The 20,842-nt window shown below is 43.9% G+C and overlaps 3 protein-coding genes across 3 annotated transcripts; 1 reads left to right on the plus strand and 2 right to left on the minus strand.

Moving 5' to 3' along the window:
• Positions 1–782: 782 nt before the first annotated feature.
• Positions 783–4,549, minus strand: rpl15 (ribosomal protein L15). The gene is made up of 4 exons (XM_080530611.1): positions 4,507–4,549; positions 3,641–3,822; positions 3,006–3,142; positions 783–1,151 (listed from the first exon to the last, which is right to left on the minus strand). The coding sequence occupies exons 2-4, from the start codon at positions 3,810–3,812 to the stop codon at positions 846–848; spliced, it is 615 nt and encodes a 204-aa protein (XP_080386737.1). The 5' UTR covers positions 3,813–3,822; positions 4,507–4,549; the 3' UTR covers positions 783–845.
• Positions 4,550–5,149: 600 nt separating this feature from the next.
• nkiras1 (NFKB inhibitor interacting Ras-like 1) lies at positions 5,150–7,229 on the plus strand. The gene is made up of 4 exons (XM_080532813.1): positions 5,150–5,273; positions 5,571–5,677; positions 6,131–6,372; positions 6,597–7,229. Exons 2-4 carry the CDS (start codon positions 5,584–5,586, stop codon positions 6,837–6,839), a joined length of 579 nt encoding a protein of 192 aa, XP_080388939.1. The 5' UTR covers positions 5,150–5,273; positions 5,571–5,583; the 3' UTR covers positions 6,840–7,229.
• A 1,423-nt stretch (positions 7,230–8,652) lies between these two features.
• Positions 8,653–17,939, minus strand: LOC308157684 (ubiquitin-conjugating enzyme E2 E1). Its single transcript, XM_080531290.1, has 6 exons — positions 17,824–17,939; positions 16,836–16,996; positions 16,461–16,511; positions 10,093–10,225; positions 9,398–9,545; positions 8,653–8,820 (listed from the first exon to the last, which is right to left on the minus strand). The coding sequence occupies exons 2-6, from the start codon at positions 16,874–16,876 to the stop codon at positions 8,723–8,725; spliced, it is 471 nt and encodes a 156-aa protein (XP_080387416.1). The 5' UTR covers positions 16,877–16,996; positions 17,824–17,939; the 3' UTR covers positions 8,653–8,722.
• Positions 17,940–20,842: the final 2,903 nt, after the last annotated feature.

The raw sequence follows: 20,842 nt of genomic DNA on the forward strand, positions 1-20,842 counted from the left end.
AACACATTTAATCTGGATCAGAATGATCCAGATTCTTTTTTGCTCTCCAGGATCAGATTGATTTCCCCTATACGACTCAATCAGCCAGATAGATACTGGATTGGGTAGGGTCCTGGTGGGTATTCCATCAATGTTGTTAAAGGAAAATCCTGGCTTTTTTGTTAACTCTCACAAGATATATCAGAATAAGCCTAGATTTTCCTTCAACGACATTGATGGAATACTCACCAGGATTGCAAAAAAGAATCAGGATCATTCTGATGCAGATAAAAAGTTTGGAACTGGGTCCTAAAGATCACAAACTCTGCTTGTCTACATGTCATACTACTACTATGTTGGCAAATATTGTCTACCAACACTATGAACCCTCATACACCCTTAATCCATCTTCACATTACCCAAACACATTGTTGGAGCACTCCCAGCACAAGCCTAGAGGTCAATCCTTAGATGTATGTAATTGGAACCCTCCCTTGGATCAATTACACCCATTGTTTCTGGGGTAGTCAAAAATGCTCATAGCACACTTCGAGCCGTCATATTTGACCACTCATATTTATTCCACTTTGTGGTCACCCTGAATCATTCGCATCACATTAACATCACTTAAGGAAAATCCAGGCTTAATCTGATAAATCTCACACGATTTAACAAAAATCCAGCCTTATTTTAAGAAATCTTGACATGGAAAAAAAAGCCTGGATTTTCTTTTAGCGAAATTGATGGAATACCACCCGTAGTTTAACAGACCATATAAAACTCACAAAATCTCACATACCAAATATCATCATCACCATAAAAAGGCATGTTTATTTTTCTAAATGTACAGACACCTAGATCGCAGTTTAACGATAACGGTGCAGCTGCATGGTGTTGCGTCTCCTCCAGGCTGCGCGACGGGAACCACCAATAGACAGGTGGAACTTGTGGCCCTTGCCCAGGCCGCGACTCTTCTTGCCTGCGGATGTCAGACCACGCATCTCTCTGTGCTTGTGCACTGCCTTTGTGATCCATTGGGTGTCTGGGTTGCGTCTGATGGCCTTGTGGAAGATGTCGACAAGGATCACCTCGAAAAATTTGTAGGTGGAGTCTTCTCCCACCCAGTATGAAGCCAGGACTCGCAGGCCTCCGCAGTGGCGGCCAGCACGCTCCTGTTACAACAGAACAAGCGGGTCAAGTCATGCTGAGACTCAAAACATAAACAATACCATGACAAAAGCAAACTGTATCAACTAAGACTTTACACTGACTGGACATTTAGGGCCAACACGTAAAGCATGATTGACTCAGTTTGTATATGAACTGTGTCGAACTGCAACCCAGTTGCAGAAAGTAGGCTTGATTATTTGAGCTGAAATGGGCAATTTGGAGTAAGAGGTTTACAATCCGGTTGTTAAGTCTGACGTCAAAGTGACGTTTAGCCATTTCCGGGGCCTAACCAGAAATTCCCCGCACCAGAGTACCAGTGAACTACAGCGGTAGAATGACAGTTTAATCGTTTTTTAGACTCGGATCTATTCATACAACAAGGGACGCAATACTTTCCCGTTTTCTCCATATTGTCAGGGTATTTGAGCCTCGGAAAAGCGCTATATAAATATAATTAATTATTATTATTTCGGCATTTCGAAGACAGCGCCTCAGCCAACGTTGGACCCGGAAACACGTCACGACTTAACAAGCGGATAGTAACCGTATTGTGGGATGCAGCTCCAGTTGAATGCAGGAATATTGGTGGGCAAAAATTTACAAGAAATCTAGGAATACCAGTAATCATAATTTTCATTCAAGTAATTAAGCAAACCCGTTCATCCAAAGCGACTTAGAATAGGTACATTTGTCTAAATCAACTTAACAGTTACAAATAAAACCTTCGATAAGAAGTGCCATCGGCAAGTGCCAGTTTCAATGGAATGATTCCAAGATACCTGCCATTTACATTTACATTTACATTTTTGGCATTTAGCAGACGCCTTATTCCAAAGCGACTTACAATCAATACATTTGAATACTAAGCATGTGAATCAGCAGTCCACTATTCGTTGCAGGAAGAGTACTCTAGCTCGGGCCCGGGGCCACTGATAGAAGGAAAAACCTTCTCCCTATTATCGCCTTCTACTAAAACGTTTTTTTTTTTTTACTGGAGAAACTGAGAAACAGTACAAGGGGGGCAGTAGAAGTTCTTAGGGACACAGTAGAGGGAAAAGCGGGTGTCTTTAGGAGACGTAGTGGTGAGGGTCAAAAGATGTCTCAGGAGGAGCAGTTAAGATGTAACCTGAAGAGATGGGTCTTCAGTCTACGACGGAAGATGGGTAGTGACTCTGCCGTTCTGACGGCCGTGGGGAGCTCATTCCACCAGCGGGGAGCCAGCTGTGTAGAGGAGGTGGGGCCAGTCGGCCAGCCGAGGTGGAGGAACGGAGTGAGCGGGCAGGGGTTTGGGGGGTTACCATTTCCTTCAGGTAGGCAGGGGCTGTCCCTTTAGCTGCCTGGTATGCAAGCACCAGGGTCTTGAATCTGATGCGAGCTGCTATCGGGAGCCAGTGCAGGGTGCGAAGGAGAGGGGTGACATGCGAGTATTTGGGGAGGTTGAATACCAGCCGGGCAGCAGCTGCCACCAACACACTTCTGTATCTAAAGTGACAAATGAGTGAACGAGACGCTGAAATGCCACCAAGCGTTGCAGAGAGCAAGTTGATATGATATTGATATTATTGTACACCACAGGATAGGGGCAAGGGGTCAATTGGGAATGGAATAGCCAGAGCAGACCGCCATTGTACGTATGCAGGGTCTGAGGTTTCCTGTGTTGGCTACGTAGGGATTCACAGGATAATCGTCATACGGGCGGTCTTAGCGTTACCCGATCCAGAACATAGGGGAGCCTCAGTCTCTACCTGTACATTTGTGAGGTCTGCTCAGGCTAGGAATAGAGCATCTGTCCATTTCAGGCCTGACCAGTCCTTCTGCAGCTCTGGACCACAAGAAAACAGTACAAGTGGACTTACCTCAGCGGTGGACTGCAGGCTGCGGGCGAACTTGATCTGGTTGACACCATGGTGGACGGGCTTGCCATAGGTGGCACCCTTGGGCACAGGCTTCTTGCGGCCTCCACGGCGCACACGGACACGGTAGATGACATAACCTGTCATATGGAGAGATCTAAGGTCAGTAACAGCCTAATGCTCAGCCAATGTAGTCTTTAAAAAAATAAAAAAATAAAATTAATACACCCACTCATGCTGTATGAAAAGTTTACATCAATCAACTTAGTGTAGGCATATGTTTGGGAAGATGTTGGTTCATTCTGTTCAACATCCTTCTTGATTTGAGTTGTATAACTGTCAACGTAATGACTTTGCAAAGGAAGGTCTGCACAGGCAAAACATTACTTTGACAGTTATACAACTCAAATCAAGAAGGATGTTGAACAGAATGAACCAACATCCCAAACATATGCCTACACTAAGTTGTCTGATATTCAACTTTCCATACAGCATTTAAGGAGCGATCTGACTTATAATAATGACTACAACAATGACACATGCATAATGCAGTACAGTACAACACAGTTGTCACTGCAAACCATGTGCATTCGCCATAAAGTTACATCCTGACAGTATTTGAACAAGACCAAACGCACCTTGCTTTGCCTTGTACCCCAGTCTGCGGGCCTTGTCGGGTCTGGTGGGTCTAGGCGCACGGTGGAGACCGGACAGTTGACGGTACTGCCAGCAACGGACTCGCAGCAGGAAGCGCATCACATCGGACTGCTTCTTGCGCCATAACTCCTGCATATACTTGTACGCTCCCATGTTGGATCAGCTAACAAAAAAATCATATGGAAACAACATGTTAGCAATGCTACGGTTCGGAGCCATTTCGCTGCCTAGCTAGCTAAATGCAGTCACATTGTTTACAACGAGTGGCTAAATAACAGCAACTATCGATAGCTGGCAATGAACGTCAACACTCCGGTGATAAAATACATCCTAACGCATGCACGAGCTGGAATGTATGGCTGTGTTAGCTAGGTATTTGGTGCAGCTTCTGCTTCATCTCGCCATGGCGGAAGACTGTCACTAGCGGAGAAGGCTAACGTGACTAGGCCATGCTTACACTTCGTAACCATGTAGATAACTAAACAAGCAAGAAACAAGTTGTTCAGCAGTAGGCGAACGGACAGTCAGTGTTTGGTGCATAAATACCACTAAAAGTGGCAAGACTACCACATCATTCAAACTTTAGCTCAATGTATGTCCAGTACTCAATTCACAAAACCCCGGTCAGTGAGTACGGCGAGACGATAGCAGCTCAGTGCCAGTGCACTTGTATGGGTAAACCGTTCAAAATATACTTATACAAACATAACAATGTAGAAATGAAGGTACAACAACAGTACCTAAATAGTAATTATAATACACCCACAATATAACAGTCAGATGATAATGTTTAATGGAAGATTTTAGTTGGATTGCACATAGGGAAATACGAAAAATGCTCGCTTACATGATGGCGTACCAGCCGGAAAGAAAGGGTCAACGTACCCAGCATGCTTTATGATAACGTCAAGTCCGAGTTCCTGTAAAACGCGCTGCGTTGCCTGGGAATTGTAGTATCAACCACATAATGGCAATATTTAGTTTTTTCTATAGATTGCGACGGAAGTCGTGAATGAACCATAGTCGAACGTATTTTTTGTAAGTGAGTTATACATGTGGGTAAACCAACAATAACGTAAACAATGAAGCGTGTATTGGGTCCCATGACAGGCATGCATATCCATTTCATTTCTCTGTCTTGCTCAAGGAATTACATTTGACAACACTATAATAATTTGACAACACTATAATAATTATAATTATAATAATAAGTATTATTATTGTTTAAACATGATAGAGCTATACATAATTTATTTACAAATTCTTCTGACAAGAAAAGACAAACAATGGAGTCCTTGGGGTTTAAAAAGCAAGACAGTCTCTTTTAAGGTACGCACAATTTTAATCGAAATCAACAAGAGAAATTATGACTGAAAATACTGCTATTCTATTTATTCTGTATTATATATTAACTATATTAACCAATAATAACGCATGCGCAAAAATATTCGTGTCAACTTCCTTGTTGATAAGACGTCCTTCCACTACTCCAGCCTGTGAAGAAGGATGGCTGGTGATGCTGTGTGGAGCTAACATAACCGCATAGAGAGTTAGCTCAGAGCTGCAGTAACTGACCTCTGCATTTCGGCCGAATTGGTCAGCCTCCGAACTAAGGTATTGCTTTTAGGCTACGTTATTAATAGTATCTCGAGAAATGGATAGCTCGATAGCTTGCTTATTGAGGTGGTTAGTGTAGCTCTCACCCTCAGCAAGCTTGTACGTGAAGCCACTTTGTGTTCTGTTTTTTAACTGGTTTGCTTTGTCGATGGTATTGTAGTAAGCTGCTGCCACCGTGTCCTCATCTGATGAGAATGCTTTCAGAGTGAATGATTACCATGTTTAAAGAGGGCTCAATTATTCTGCTGCTGCTGGCGTATCTGACGTTCTGCCGCACACCTTTGATCAATGCAGGTTCCTGGTCGAAATGGGGAAAGGCTGCAAAGTTGTGGTGTGTGGTTTGGCATCTGTTGGAAAAACTGCCATCCTGGAACAGCTCTTGTATGGCAATCACGCAGTCGGTGAGTTGATTGTGTGTGAGATGGAAAGAACAGCCTCGTGTATTAGGCTAGATTAGATCAGATTCAACTTTATTGTCGTTGAAGAATACAAGTACCAGACAACGAAATGCTGTTGACCATCTAACCAGAACTGCGAATAGTGATAGTGCAAAGATGATCTACTATAATCTTGCCTGGCTCAAGCGACAGACTCTGGTTAACTCGCAGTGTGGTACCACGTACGTGGGTTTTCGGGTCAGTGCCACGCTAACAAAGGGGACTGACAGTCATTGTTTATTTTTATTGACAAATCAGTGCTCCTCTCTTATTTATTTAACTATGCAACTTTATTCAACATCGCTACTCCTCAGAATTAATGGGTACGACCTGTGCGCTGATGTTATTAGTTAGCTGACCCTGCCTTTGCAGACCGATTAACTCAATGATTGACGGATGACATGTTATCTGTTGCAGGCTCAGAATCGAACGAAACCCAGGAGGACGTGTATGTGGCCTCCGTGGAGACAGACCGCGGCGTGAAGGAACAGCTACGACTCTACGACACCAGGGGGCTCCACGACGGCCTGGACCTGCCCAAGCACTACTACTCCGTGGCTGATGGCTTTGTGCTCGTCTACAGTGTGGACAGTTTGGAGTCGTTCAAAAAAGTGGATGTTCTCAAGAAGGAAATAGAGAAGTCCAGAGACAAAAAAGAGGTCATGTGAAATTCTCATCTGATTATGTGATTTGTTTTTTATTCATTCAGTTTTCATTGATGTTTTTTTTTGTTCAGCCCACTGACAGACGACATTACAACGCATAACCTCAAACTGTAGTTTGCTAGTTTAGTCTTTAATCTCCTCTCTCTCTCTCTCTCTCTCTCTCTCTCTCTCTCTCTCTCTCTCTCTCTCTCTCTCTCTCTCTCTCTCCTCCGGTGCAGGTGACCGTCATCGTGCTGGGGAACAAGACAGACCTGCGCGAGCGTCGGCAGGTGGACCAGGAAGCAGCGCAGCAGTGGGCGCGGGGGGAGAAGGTCAAGCTGTGGGAGGTGAGCGTGACAGAGCGCACCTCCCTCATCGAGCCCTTCACGATGCTCACCAGCCGCCTCACACAGCCACAGAGCAAGTCTGCCTTCCCACTGCCTGGCCGCAAAAGCAAGGGAACTCCCTCCAATGACATCTGAACCTAAGGACGCTCCTTCCAGATACTTCCAGCTTCTGTACTTCCCTATCCTGGGAGAGGGCTACGCTAGCCGCTAATAGCAAGGTCGTTAATGGCCCATCCACCCATATGCACCTTTGGAGTGAGAGGCTTATTACTACCTAGTGTATGGCCTGGCAGCAATAAAGTTAACGGTACTGCCCTTAATCACGTCTATGATTTAAAATGTCTGTCTGTCATCAGTTGCTTTCAATGTGTCAGTGTGCCATCCAATGTGAGTTTTTAAAACAAACCTGTGTACTTTATATTAGCCTTGTAAGTGTTAGAGAAAATATTTATTTTTTACGTAATTTATTTTTGTCACTTTACTAAACCATTCCTAGCAGGTAGGAATAAAATGTAGGATACAACCGTGCTTGAATGAAATGTCTTAATGAATCCTTGTGAAGAGCAAACTGCTTCTGTGACCTTTATATCTATCAAGACATTGCTGAATAAATGTGATATTCCTTGTGCAGCTACTCATAAGTTGATCTTTCATTTATGAAGGGCATAGTGCTTGTCAACTGCAGACCACCTTCATTGAATCTTATTACATTCATTATTCTATGTAAGATACTTGTTTGTAAAAATATTCTATATCTACACACACAGAAATAAATGTAAAGATAAATAATAAACAGCCTCCTTTGAGGCTTATGACATAAATGGAATTATGTAACACTACTGATGGTGTATTTGGGGTCAATATTTAAAAGCTACAGAGATCAAAATGACCTATAAATGACACTCACTGAACACTTTATTAGGAACACCTGTACACCTTTTCATTGATTCAGGTGGCGGAACGGTGTGGTTCATGTTTTCTTGGCACACTTTGGACCCATTAGTACCAATCATTCATCGCTTGAATGCCACAGCATTGAGTATTATTGCTGACCTTGTGCATCCCTTCCTGGCCACAATGTACCCATCTTCTAATGGCTACTTCCAGCATGATAATACACCATGTCACAAAGCGCAAGTCATCTCAAACTGGTTTCATGAACATGACAATGAGTTCAGTGTCACTGGATCTGAATGCAATAGAACACCTTTGGGATATGGTAGAAGGGGGATTCACAGCTTGCACCAGATTGCACCTGAAAAATATGCAGGAGTTGCGTGATGCAATCATGTCATCATGAACCAGAATCTCAAAGGAATGTTTCTAACATCTTGTGAAATCAATGCCATAAAGAATTGAGGCTGTTTTGAGAGCAAAGGGAGGCCCTACCCAGTATCAGTATAGTGAGTGTAGAATACAGTATGAAAAACGAACATTAATTTTCTGATTGGTTAACCCTAAAGGAAAGAAAGAGGGCAGCAACCTATAAGCAAAATAGCTTAGCTGTACCTAACACAAACTGTATTACCCATCCAACAACGTCTGAACATGTGTATTTTTGTCACAATATTTCAAAGGAAAGGATGCAAAGAAGCGTACACCAACTGTAACTTTAATATCAGTGAAAAATTCACATTGACATAATATTTCAAATCTTATCAGGGAATCATGCTGGCGCACCTTTTAACAAGCTCTCAAAATGTATAATTAATTTAATTTCAAAGCACAAGCTAAAATTCATTTAGGGAACAAAGGGAAACACATTAAGATGCATTATTGCCAAATCTCGATTATAGGTAGGCCGAGATAACTTAAAACAAAAATACAATAAAACAACGAAATATCAGGAGATAAGACTTATATTTCAAGATAAAAATCCTCCCCTATTCTCTACCCCTCCCCTTCAACCCCCCCCCCCCCCCTCCCATCCCTCCTCTGACCCCATCCCTGACCCCTTCCAGGACAAGCAGCACTGTTGGATGCCCTTCCATGGCGCCTCGTCCACCCGTCTCCTGTGATTATGTGGCGTAGCGCTTGGTCCACTGTTTGGCTATTCTGTCGTGTTCTGGTCTGTTTGTTGTGTACTGGGTGGCGATGCTTCCAACCAGAGGGTCAGCTACAAGAGAGGTTAAGGACACACAGGGTTACAGGGCATCAACGGACGTTTTGACCTGCCCCTAGGCATGCATGCAGACGCATGTACACACATTGTGTGTACACACACTTGCACACACGCAAGCGCACACACACACACACACACACACACACACACACACACACACACACACACACACACACACACACACACACACACAGCCACAGCCACAGCCACAGCAACCCACCACGAGTCCAGAGTACAACTGATCTATGTGGTTGGTAGTGTTTTAAATACAGCATATTATTTGATGATTATGGTTTGCCCTTTCTCAAAACAACAGGTTTGATTTCCATCAAGATTTAAACCCCTTTTGTGATTCAGCCACTTATATGGTCAGAGCGATCCTTCAAAGAGATTACTGTGATTGATTGAAGTACATTGAAAACTTCTATTTCTCACTTTTGACAAAACCAAAACCCATTTTAAATCCACATGGCAGTAGGTCAGGCCACAAGCGTGTATCTTCGGTTCAACATGGCAACATGGAGTGGGGTAGAAGTGCAGGAGGAGTGGAGGAGAACATCTCACGTCTTACCAGGGTTACAGTCTGTCAGCAGGGAGCAGATGGACAGCAGCACCTTGGAGATGGTGAGGGCGGGGCTCCAGTTGTCCTTCAGGATGTCCAGACAGATCACCCCCTGGCTGTTGATGTTACAGTGGTAGATCCTCGTACGGAACGTCACCTTGGAAACAACAAATGTGGGTAAACAGTGGGTATGTCTGTGGACGGTGAGGGAGCAAGGGGAATGGAATGTCATCTTGTATACACAGCCAGAATATATAATTATATATATATAAATATATTTTAAAAAGGCTTGAAAATCGAATGCTCAGGCTAATCATAAAAGTCTAGATCTGTAATTTTGTTTGATTATTGTTAGAGTGGTTTGACCTTATACAGAGATACGCAGAGAATGAGAGCAGAGTTTCAGTAAATCTCACAGTGCAACAGCGCCCTCCAGTGGTGAACATAAAACAAAGAATGCGGTCTGTGAATTCTCTGGACTAAATCATCAGATCATTGAGTTATCCAGCTTTTCGGAACACCTCCTGTGCCCCACCCCTTTACTTCTAATTAAATTTCACTAGATTGTAATGAGGAAGTAGTGCAAAAAAGTTGGCTGTTTGGAATCGATCGTCACCTTGGGAGGTTTGAAGGGGTAATTAGTCTGGTGTGGAGGACACAGACACACAGACGCACGCACGCACACACACATGCACACAGCTCACCTTGGGAGGTTTGAAGGGGTAGTCTGGTGTGAAGGCGATGTCCAGGAAGAAGACCCCTCCTTCGTACACTGAGCCTGGCGGGCCCAGGATGGTGGACCTCCACTCATAGATGTTGTCTCCTTTCGGACCGGCGCTGCAGAGACACAGACAGGATCAGAGACACAGACAGGATCAGAGACACAGACAGGATCAGAGACACAGACAGGATCAGAGACACAGACAGGATCAGAGACACAGACAGGATCAGAGACACAGACAGGATCTTAGACACAGACAGGATCATAGACACAGACAGGATCATAGACACAGACAGGATCAGAGACACAGACAGGATCAGAGACACAGACAGGATCAGAGACACAGACAGGATCAGAGACACAGACAGGATCAGAGACACAGACAGGATCAGAGACGCAGACAGGATCAGAGACACAGACAGGATCAGAGACACAGACAGGATCAGAGACACAGACAGGATCATAGACACAGACAGACAACATTCAAGCCACTGTGTTTCATGGATTGTGAGAGTTGGAAGTGATGGGAGACAAACAAGCAGAGGCACAGACTATCAGCTACTGTGATGTATTTCACCAGGTTTTTGTACAGAGGACAGGCTAGATTGACTAGTACGCAATGCGTGTGTGCAGGTGTGAGAATGCGACACAAACGCTTGACAGGGATATCTCGTTATCATCATAACAATGTGATAGTTTTTATTGTATAATAAATCCGAATACATCACAGTATCTGTGTTAAACTGTGTAACTTCACACCTATCAGTTGATTGGTTACTCATTACAAGTGAAACCTGCATGCCATGGGAGTCGGGTCAACGGCTTGGAGAAAAAAGAAAAGCTTGAGTGTAACTATCACAGTTTATTTGCTTACTGAGATAACAAGCCTAGCTGGCAGGGGTTGAATGTACACTGATAATCCAGGTGATTCAAGGGCAGTGTTTTGTATAGTAGTACGCCTCCCTATAGTACTGAATTATATACACAAAGATAGGAGAACAATCCGGGTCATGTCTCATGAAGGCATGCTATTACTCAATGATATTACTCATGCTATTACTCAATGATATTACTCATGCTATTACTCAATGATATTACTCATGATTATGGGAAAGCCTATGCTATCAGAACCCAATTCTAAAATATGAAATTAGAGTAGCAAATTCCCTATTTGCACTACCTTTACGAAAAAAGAGAAGAAAAAAAGAAAGAAGCTAAACATGTAAAACTAAAGCTAAACTGTAAATTGTATGCACTCACTGCATGCAAGTCACTTTGGATAAAAGCGGCAGGTAATATATATATAGGCATATATATACACTGTATACACACATACATACATACATACACACACTGTACAGAAAAATACTGATTTGGCCACATTTGTCTTGCATATCCCATCACCATTATTAATTTAATATAAACCATTTAATATTAAAACCACAAAAGCCTGAGTCAGGACCACATTTTAAGCCCCAAAATAGACACAGGCCTATAGATTAATTTCTCATGAAATGTTCCAGCGTGGGTTTCTTTTGCCTGACAACAGAAGCGTGTCAGAAACAGACCGCTGCCACAGAGGAGAGCCTGTGTTTCCTCCCCCCACAGACAAAGGCCACCCAGTGCTGTGAGGCAGGGATACTCCATGCAATCACTGCTGTCATTCAGTTCAATAACAGAAGGGCTACTTCTCTGACCTCAGTTTACAGAGAGACGGGAAGAGGAGGGGATTTGACATTCCGCCATCCAATTTTTCTTTTTCTTTTTCAAGAATCTCAGACTGTGTCTATATTCCACAATTCCACAGTTTCATTTCAACCAAAATAAAAGGAAAGTGTATTCCCTGTGATAATAAGATGTCATCGGTATGAAGGGTCAACACTATGTACACTTCCTGGTTTCACTGTCAGTTCTTCTGACACCTGGTTTTCAGGAACAGTCTATTTGAGGTGCAGATGATGATGCGCTGTGAGCACGCCTGTCATCACATCATTTATAATCCATTGGCATCTGCTTGCACTACCTCTTTCTGGGGAAAAACAAGAAACAAACTATAATCCACACTAAGGCTGGGCGATATGGCCTCACATTAACATCTTGGGCGTCTCTCTCTCTCTCTCTCTCGAACAAATGTTCAAGTCATTTGTATTTCTGTTTGGTGTGCCAGAACCTTGTTAATGAGGCTAGCCTACCTTGTTTTGAGTTTTGCCCTAACAACGTAGATAGCTGAAACAAACAACACACAAGTTTCTTTAGAACTTCTCATTGTCTCATAAAAGTAAGTACAGTTCATTACCAACAGGAACCAGACAGCAGACTATACGCAAAAGCTGCAATAAGACAACATCGGAAATAGTTGTTTGCGCAGAGAAGATCTGCAGGTCTCGTCGGTACACAGATCCATCATTCTCTGGTGTCTCCCGCGAATAGCAGTCAAACAATTGTCTGCACTCCTCTGAGACGTTCTAGTCAGGTGGTGCGTTGGGCACAGATCCAGTACACAAATGCAAACAGAACAGGGTGAAAGGGCTTTGCCAGACTCTGCGGCCAGGGCGTGATTTGGGCTTATGCAGCAGGCCTCTGAGGTATTACAGAGAGAGAGGGAAACGATAAGGTAAAGGCTCATTTAAAAAAAAAAGAAGAAAAAAAAGGCGATAAAACTTGATACCCGCGATACAGCTCATGGCCATTTGGTGCAGTTAAACACATCAAGTACATAGTTAAAACTGGATATACCGCTGAGCCTTAATCTACACTAGCCTGTCATAACATAAGAGATAGCACAATGACACTACTTCACTTGAGTGGCTAAGAGATGTTGGGTATAAAGCCTAACCAATTTCAAAAAGGACAATGGCCCTGGGGTCTTCTTTTCAGTGCAATGTAAAGAGAGGCTTGAATAAAAACTATCTGGAGGTCTTTAGCTCTCACAACAGATCCAGACCTGTCAATTCTTTCATCAAATTCTAGCAGTTATTTGGATTATGCCTAAAGCTTTTCCCAGAGTGGATTTATATAGTAAACCCCCATCAGGGAATACGAATCATCAAACTGTGAGGTGTTAAAGAGAGTGGACATGATCTGCCTTCTCCCTTCTGTTCAACTCAAATGGCAACAAGATGGGAATCTGTCCGCTATACCAGAGAAGCTGTTTTCACAGCCGTGTTTCAACTGACAAAGAAGACACAGGCAAGAATTTCCCCACAGATCGAGACAAGCAAAACTCCCTCTTATCTCTAACACTGGATGCAGTGGAAACCCCCAAAAAACGCAACTCCTTTCACCAACAGCAGCTCCGACGTAGCAGCTCTGCTTTAAGGGCTCTCCGCGGCAACAACGCTGCATGGGCAAGCCACTTCCTCTCCAGGGAGAGAGAGGCTTTTTTTAGATATGAAAAGCCTTCACAGAGACCTCAGCAGTCACACATGCAACAGCTCGCATAGTAACACTCTGTGTAACGTGTCAAGAGAGGAAAATAAAACAAACACCTTGGCTGGCAATCTCACATTTGATAAACATTAGCTCAGAGCAGTGAAAGTCAACAAAGGAATCACATGCACCTCAGACGGTTTTACAACAGCCCTGGCTCACTCCCCCCCTCAGAGGAACCACCTTCTCTCTCACACACACACACACACACACACACACACACACACACACAGCAGCCAATCCTCCAGCTACGCAACGAGGGGGGAGGATTAAAAATGAAGAACACAATTGTAATTCTGTGTTTTCCATAAAGATCCCCCCCCCCCCACGCACACATGCGCGCGCGCGCACACACACACACACACACACACACACACACACACACACAAATTACCACACTGTGTGCAAGCTTTTCAACTTTCAATTACTGTCATGAGCCCCAATGCTGAGAATGTCAGGAATCTAGAGAGACGCTAGACACCCGAGGGCAACATCCTGGAGGGAGGGACTGAGAGAGAGCAACAGGACACATGACACAGATGAAACTTGAAACACAAAGATGGACAGACAAGAGAGACAGATAGATGGACAGACAAGAGACAGATAGATGGACAGACAAGAGAGACAGATAGATGGACAGACAAGAGAGACAGATAGATGGACAGACAGATAAACAAGAGAGAGACAGACAGACGGAGAGACGAGAGACAGAGAGACGGACAGATGAGAGAAAGTGTGAGAGACAGAAAGCAATAGAGGCCAAGTTGGGAAGACTGGGGGAGGACAGAGAGAGTGGCGGGGGAGAGGGAGGGTGGGGGAGAGTGGGAGAGAGTGGGGGAGGCATGCTTGTGATGGTTGAAGCAGTTTGCACTATGATGACGATGACAAGACAGTTTAAAAATAAAATGTGTCTTGGTTGGCATTTCCTGTGTCAAGCAGAATTAGATTTTGATAAATGGCATCTGAAAAAAATGCTATTTAGTGCCCGTCATAAAACCGAACGAGCTACCGACTACTGCAAGACAGAATATAACGGCTCATCTTGTGTTTTTAAGACCTCTCGGAAATAGTCCTTGAATAAGCTAATGGTATCAATCCGAAACAGCCCATAGACTCATCAATGAGTGATCCATCCACAACCAAGGCTCAGCCGGGCTTGGCCTTCGTTCACAAGTGAGCAGAAGAGGCCCTGCTCAACGAAGCGTAAAAAGAAAAGAAAAGAAAAAGTAATTCTTCCCTCTTCTAGCATTGCAACTGCCGATGGCCCCCATGTCATAGCATGGATTACTTTTTCTTATCATGACTGGTGGATAGATGATTCACTTACTTAGATGTATTTGTTCTAAGTCGCTTTGGATAAAGGCGTCTGCTAAATGCCAAAACATGCAACAACAAAACATTTCCACCACTTAGCAAAGCAGTACAAGCAGAGTGTGTTGGGCGAGAGAGAGAGAGAGTACATAGAGGTAGTGTGTGCAGGCTCCATCAGCGGCCGGATACAAAGACTCATCATTTACCCTCCTGATAACCCCACTGTCTGGGCAGCTCCCTCAGGCTCCCTCAGGCTGCCTCTTGGAAGAGTATTGTTCAACCAGCCAGATACCCTGACCCCCCCAACCCCACCCCGCCCCACCCCGGCCGCCCTGCTCAACCACCACTTACCCCAAACCCCCCCCCCCCCCCCCCACATGGACAAATCTCCCGCAGCGAGTAGAGACCAAGCATCTGGGCCACGCGTGGTGCTCTAAACCCCCCCCCCCCTCCCCTCCACCCTCCTCCCCACCCCCAAATAATCCCAACGGATTAAGCCGACTCCTTCTCTCTCCCCTATCTATCTACAATACCACTGTGCCGCTGTCCCACAAGACTACACCACAAACCAATAGATGGTAAAAAAATATATGGTAAAAATGGTAAACAAAAAAAGAAATGTTTAAGTGGAAGTGGCGTGGCACACTAACGCATATGCCATATCATCACAGGGTTCCCCGGTTCGATTCTGGCCGTCGACATGTCTTGCATGTCACCCCCCCCTCTCTCTCACCCAACCGTCCCGTCAATCTCTACTGTCTCTATCCCAATAAAGCAGAAATGCCCTAAAAACATATATTAAAAAAGAAGAAGAAAAAAAAAAGTCTGTTTACGGTCTGTTTAACAAGCTTGTGACTCAAAACATGGCATTAGGCCTCTGTGTCTGTCCAGACATGTGGTGTGTGTGTGCATGTGTGTGGTGTGTGTGCCAGCTACTAGCTAATCTAAAGCACTTAATAGCCACTGGCGGGTCATTGGCTTCTCCTAAACGGTTGTTTTGGGGCGACTGCGTAACGTGTGGTCTGGGTTGGAATGCTCTAACATGCAATCAGCTCCTTTCCAAGGTCTAGACGATAGCATGGCCCCCACTGTGATCCACTGGCGATGCATCCCGTCTGCATCACAGTGTGTCGTCACCAAACCTCACCTAATCTCGTTACGAAAACACTGACTTCACTTTGAGATAACTTAACTGTAAAAAACGGAGTATGAGTGCGTCTTTACTCCCTCCCTCCCTCACTCACTGGCCTTCAAGGTTTTTTAGCTCCAGAAAGAGAAAATGCTGTCATTTCTCCTCCCGTTTTAAGAGATTGTGTACATTTTGTTGCCGCAGGCCGACTGTAGAATGTGAGCGAGAGCAGTCAGAGCACACATCTCTCACACCTCACAGCCTTTCCAGGCTCTCTAGTGTCTGCAGAGGAGGTACTATCATACCTCCTGTAGAAAGAGCCACAGGCCACAGGCCTACACCCCCCCCCCCCACCCACCCACACACACACACACACACACACACACCAATGGCAACAGGATTGTTTAAACGTATTGTATCAGGTGAAAAGAGACTCATAGAACTTTTCAGTGACAAGAATGCTCGCTTGCTCCCGCTCTCACCTGCAGTTTGGTGGAGGATCCAAAGTGATGTCAGCCAACTCCTTCTGAATTCTGTAATAACGCACAAACAATATTCAAATATTATGACAATTGATAAAACCTTAAATTACATGTTCTTGACCGATAGCAAATGATGGAGGAGAAGCAACATTATCATGGAAAACACCCTGGAATAGTCTTTAAGGCTGTCAATTAATCCACTGTAAAGTAAGACAGAGGCACGCGCCATGAGATTGCTACATTGGGACAAGGATGGTCGCGTGTGAGCAGTGACATGATGGAAAAGTGTCCACAGGCCTACTCAAAGGCAACATCAATGTAAGGCAAGGCAATGTAAATGTCTTCGACAATCACAGCAAAGTTATCAGCCCTCACCTTTTTGCGCTCGTCGAGAGGAGTTTGGAGGTCTTACTCATGCTGGCTTTGCTTTCTCGTTTCTTGCTAAGCGGTTTGTTCTCGTGCTGATGTTGCGTTGAGGAAGAGGAGAACGAAGGACTAGTAGTGCTGGTATGCGTAGCCTCATCCGTCAAAGCGATCTCCATAGGAAAAACAATTGTAAAAAGCAACATTCAGGCTTTACAGAAAAAAACAGACGCACATGCGGGCTGACAAAACCCTGTTGGACTGTAACAATGTATTCAATAGCGCAATGAGTCAATAACCGCTGGCGTAAATGTGACCTTTAACTGTTGGCTTAACCACAAGACTCCACATCCAGCGCTGGGTTCATAGGTTTAACTGGGTCATAATGGACAAATAATTCAATATTAAGTTATCCTGCTGCTTATCAAAAAAGCATTCGTCTCTTTCATAACAGACTGATTACTGACCTCAAGCTAAATGTTTGCACAGAGGCGTTATTTTTTTTTAAGCTGGGTTGGGCGACAAACAAAGCAGACTCAGCTCATGTAAAAAGGTTACATTGAATTAAAAGGACATCGCGACGAGCGGGTTTACCCTCAATGAACTAAACAGGCGACGTAAACCCTGACATGATCATCGATTGGGCGATAATGTCGCATTCGTTTGGGAAATGCTTCACTTCCAATGAGCATTGAAACTTTCACTTTGATATCAGCAAGATGTTATTCAGACACCCATCAGAGCATAATGCCGACTTTTCAAAACAAACTCATTTAATTCGCAGACCCATGCCGATATTATTCACAATTAGATTTGTTATGGCATCTTTATCTTATCCCTCGAAATGATCTCAGTTCAGCCAGTCTAAGGACGGACCATTTTCTTAATTTCCCCCGGCGGCTACAGACACAGTCATGTTCCAAATGTCGACCAGAAGCAGCAAATCACGCAAGATGGATATATATTTTTCTATAGAATTAAAACATTGAGTGTAAGATACCTTTCTTTGTGTCTGTGAGTGGCTCCGTCGCCTGGACGCGTGCCTTTCGCCTCTCGCGGAGCGGAAGTGCTGGTGCAACAGCAGACGAAGCTCCTATCCAGGGCAATGGAGTCTCTGTCTGTCGGGTGGGCACACACTCGATGACAATGTCAAATTGAGATTACCCGTTCTGAAATGAGGAAAAAGCAAGTTTAAAAGGTTGGAGGTGTGACTTAGCAGACCTCTGTGGAATACAGTAGCCTACTATAAATTACCGAATGTGAAGCTTTAATCCTGTGGCTGGGCTTAAAGATCCATAATAGAGTCATCTGTCCATCACAGTCAACATCAATCAACAACATTGAACAAAAGTCAGTCCCATCATGTCTTTTGTCTTGTGTCAACAACCTCTCTCTCCAAATTAGCTGTAGATTTTCTTTCTTTATAGCACTTTTCATGAAGTCGTAATAGCTCACAAGGTGTTCAGGTAGTTGAGACAGGTAGGCTACTGATGGCCTCTTCATGGTTGGGGAGGAGGATATGGCCCATCTTTCCATCCTTCCATCCAGCCAAGGCCACTGTAGGTTACACTGTGTGAGCTGCACTCTGGATGCACTAAAGGGTTCATGTGTGTATAGTGCAGGCTGTCGACCACCATTATATCTGATGAGTCTGTCTTTCTTCAAGGAGTCTGAGTTGCTGTTCGCAGCAGAAACCTTCCTCTTGTGATGGTCAGAGCCAGGACTAACACTGGTGCATCCCTGGGGGGGAGACAGATTCACAACTCGAAACATCAATCATCTGCACTTTGTTATACCTGTATAATTAATTGCGAAAGAGAGGCATATCTGTATTGTGTATTTGATTTGTCAGTGACAGTTTTATAGTCGAGTATGATCACCTAATTGCATTCCCAATTCCTGTGTGCCATTCTCTCAGTGTTTCTCAACCCCTGGTCAATGTACCAACACCTATGTGATATTACAGTCAACGTGTTATTTTAATAGGACACAAACTGAATAAATTCTCAATTTCTCAACAGAGGAAAATCATATCATGACGGCCCCTGAATAAAGCGGTTGTGAAACCCTGGACTAATCCAGGTGGTGTTGTATTACACTGTCCTTCCAGCTACAGCTGTTACAGTTAAGCCATTACCTTGTTATGTCATTTATTTTTCATTATTTCTTTACCAATCGCTTTCCCCTGGTCCCTATGGAGAAGCTGGCTGTTGTTGAGGAGAACGAGAGAGAGGGAGAGGTTTCAGTCGCACCAACACAATTATAATTCTTCCACTGTGGGGGTGGGGTGTTCTTGGCTGTCAACCATAATTACCTTCGCTGGTGTTGCACCATTTCATGGCTTCGCCTATTAATGGTTAGGATCTAACCTACACCGCCTCATTCACAGCAGAACACAGAATAAGCAGGGATGACTGTGTCTATTGGCTGTGGAAAAAGGAGGTTAAAAACATTATTCCACCTGCATCAACTCTTCACTGCAGTGAGAGTCTTCACAGATGGGTGTGAATTCCTCATGCTAGAGGGAGGGTGTGGTGTATGTGTGGAATGATAATGGTTTATGTTGCAAAAACAAAGAGGGAAGTGAACAAAGATGGGTGACTATTATTATCATAATTAGCCGTAAGAAACAGCACTGCCTAATGAATCATTAATTCCTCTTTCATTCATTGTGACAGCAGGGAGACGATCAAACCAAAAATGTCCCCTTTTTTGGTGTTCATATCACCCAGGTCAAATACCCAGGTGCACAAGCAAATGCCGGGGCCCTTTCATGAAAACCTGCAACGTATTAGGGCCTCAAAGCATGCGCCCAGACGTAGAGACTTAACGTCTGTGCTCCGTTGCAGGGGGCACGTTTTGTGGAAGGAATGTCAGACACTGGGACAGACGATTACTGGTCGGAACTGAGGAATGATGGAATGGAACTTAAGAATTTCCTGCTGTGAATGAGATGTGAGTAAATAAATCCCATGTTTCTTCTGAAGGCCATCTGTATGCAGTCCCCAGTGTGTTCCCTTCCACTCACAGCAGGCCGATTGGTGGAGCTTTGCATCTGAGACAGCCAGTCAGCCAATCACAAATCTTTTTAAAGTAGTCTCGAATAGACAGGGGATTAGATCAGAGATTTTTTTAGCTTGAGTTTTCAGTTTTAACTTTTTAAATAATTCAGCACAAAAAAAAGAAAACGATCTATCTTGACAGCTTTGAGCTTTAAACATGTCATGAAAAAGAATATTAATTAACCAAAATGGGCAAGTGTGCCTTAAACTAGTTAACTACAAAGCCCATCTTAACTGATTTGGAAAGCAGAGAGACTAGTGAGGCACTTTCTGTGGAAAAGTAGTCGATGCTTGTCAGGAAGCAGCCAGTATAGAAATCTAGTCAACCGATGCTCACACACAGGGGACCTTTCACCTGCTAGAATAAATCAAACTGCAATTTGTGGTAAGTCAAGTGTTCGACCATTCACTCGCTACAGGAATTGGTGATTCCCTGCAACCCTCCGTGATAGAGGTGACATCATTTAAACATAGAAGAAGAAGAAGAAAAATGAAAGACTCTGCTCACACAGGGAAGAGGAAAAACGAAGAGCCCATTAGCAACAGATTACCCGAGCCAATGTCACATTACAGCCAGTGTTTAATTGAGTATTCAATAAGTATGTGTTCTCACAAGGCAAATGTACAGCAAACAACCGCGCTATCACCAGAGACGGTGGTGACCGGCAAACCCAATGGCATGGACCATATCTTTACTTGATGGACAAGACCAAGCCTCAATTCATTCCACATCAATACCTTTATGGGGGGAAAAATAATAATAATAATAATAATAATAATACCATATGATGAATCATAGAAAGATGTCCACGTACTGCATCAACATCTATCCTGCTGACATGCACTAATTGAAAAGAGCTCAAACAAAAAAGACGCTCAATATCATCAACTCACGGAGTATAATGCATTTTTCATGGATCACATAAAAGGGGCCATAGTACACATTCTCAGTTGATG

Source organism: Nansenia antarctica, assembly GCF_963989245.1.
Source record: "Nansenia antarctica genome assembly, chromosome: 5".
Taxonomy (NCBI): domain Eukaryota; kingdom Metazoa; phylum Chordata; class Actinopteri; order Argentiniformes; family Microstomatidae; genus Nansenia; species Nansenia antarctica.

Excerpts from the sequence above, each read along its gene's own strand:
- rpl15 (XM_080530611.1), bottom strand. The coding sequence starts at position 3,812 with ATGGGAGCGTACAAGTATATGCAGGAGTTATGGCGCAAGAAGCAGTCC. Across the intron at positions 3,143-3,640 it reads GGGGTACAAGGCAAAGCAAG|GTTATGTCATCTACCGTGTC; the intron begins GTGCGTTTGGTC and ends TCCATATGACAG. Across the intron at positions 1,152-3,005 it reads GCCTGCAGTCCACCGCTGAG|GAGCGTGCTGGCCGCCACTG; the intron begins GTAAGTCCACTT and ends CTGTTGTAACAG.
- nkiras1 (XM_080532813.1), top strand. The coding sequence starts at position 5,584 with ATGGGGAAAGGCTGCAAAGTTGTGGTGTGTGGTTTGGCATCTGTTGGA. Across the intron at positions 5,678-6,130 it reads GTATGGCAATCACGCAGTCG|GCTCAGAATCGAACGAAACC; the intron begins GTGAGTTGATTG and ends TATCTGTTGCAG. Across the intron at positions 6,373-6,596 it reads AGTCCAGAGACAAAAAAGAG|GTGACCGTCATCGTGCTGGG; the intron begins GTCATGTGAAAT and ends CCTCCGGTGCAG.
- LOC308157684 (XM_080531290.1), bottom strand. The coding sequence starts at position 16,876 with ATGAGTAAGACCTCCAAACTCCTCTCGACGAGCGCAAAAAG. Across the intron at positions 9,546-10,092 it reads ACCCCTTCAAACCTCCCAAG|GTGACGTTCCGTACGAGGAT; the intron begins GTGAGCTGTGTG and ends GTTGTTTCCAAG. Across the intron at positions 8,821-9,397 it reads GCTGACAGACTGTAACCCTG|CTGACCCTCTGGTTGGAAGC; the intron begins GTAAGACGTGAG and ends CCTCTCTTGTAG.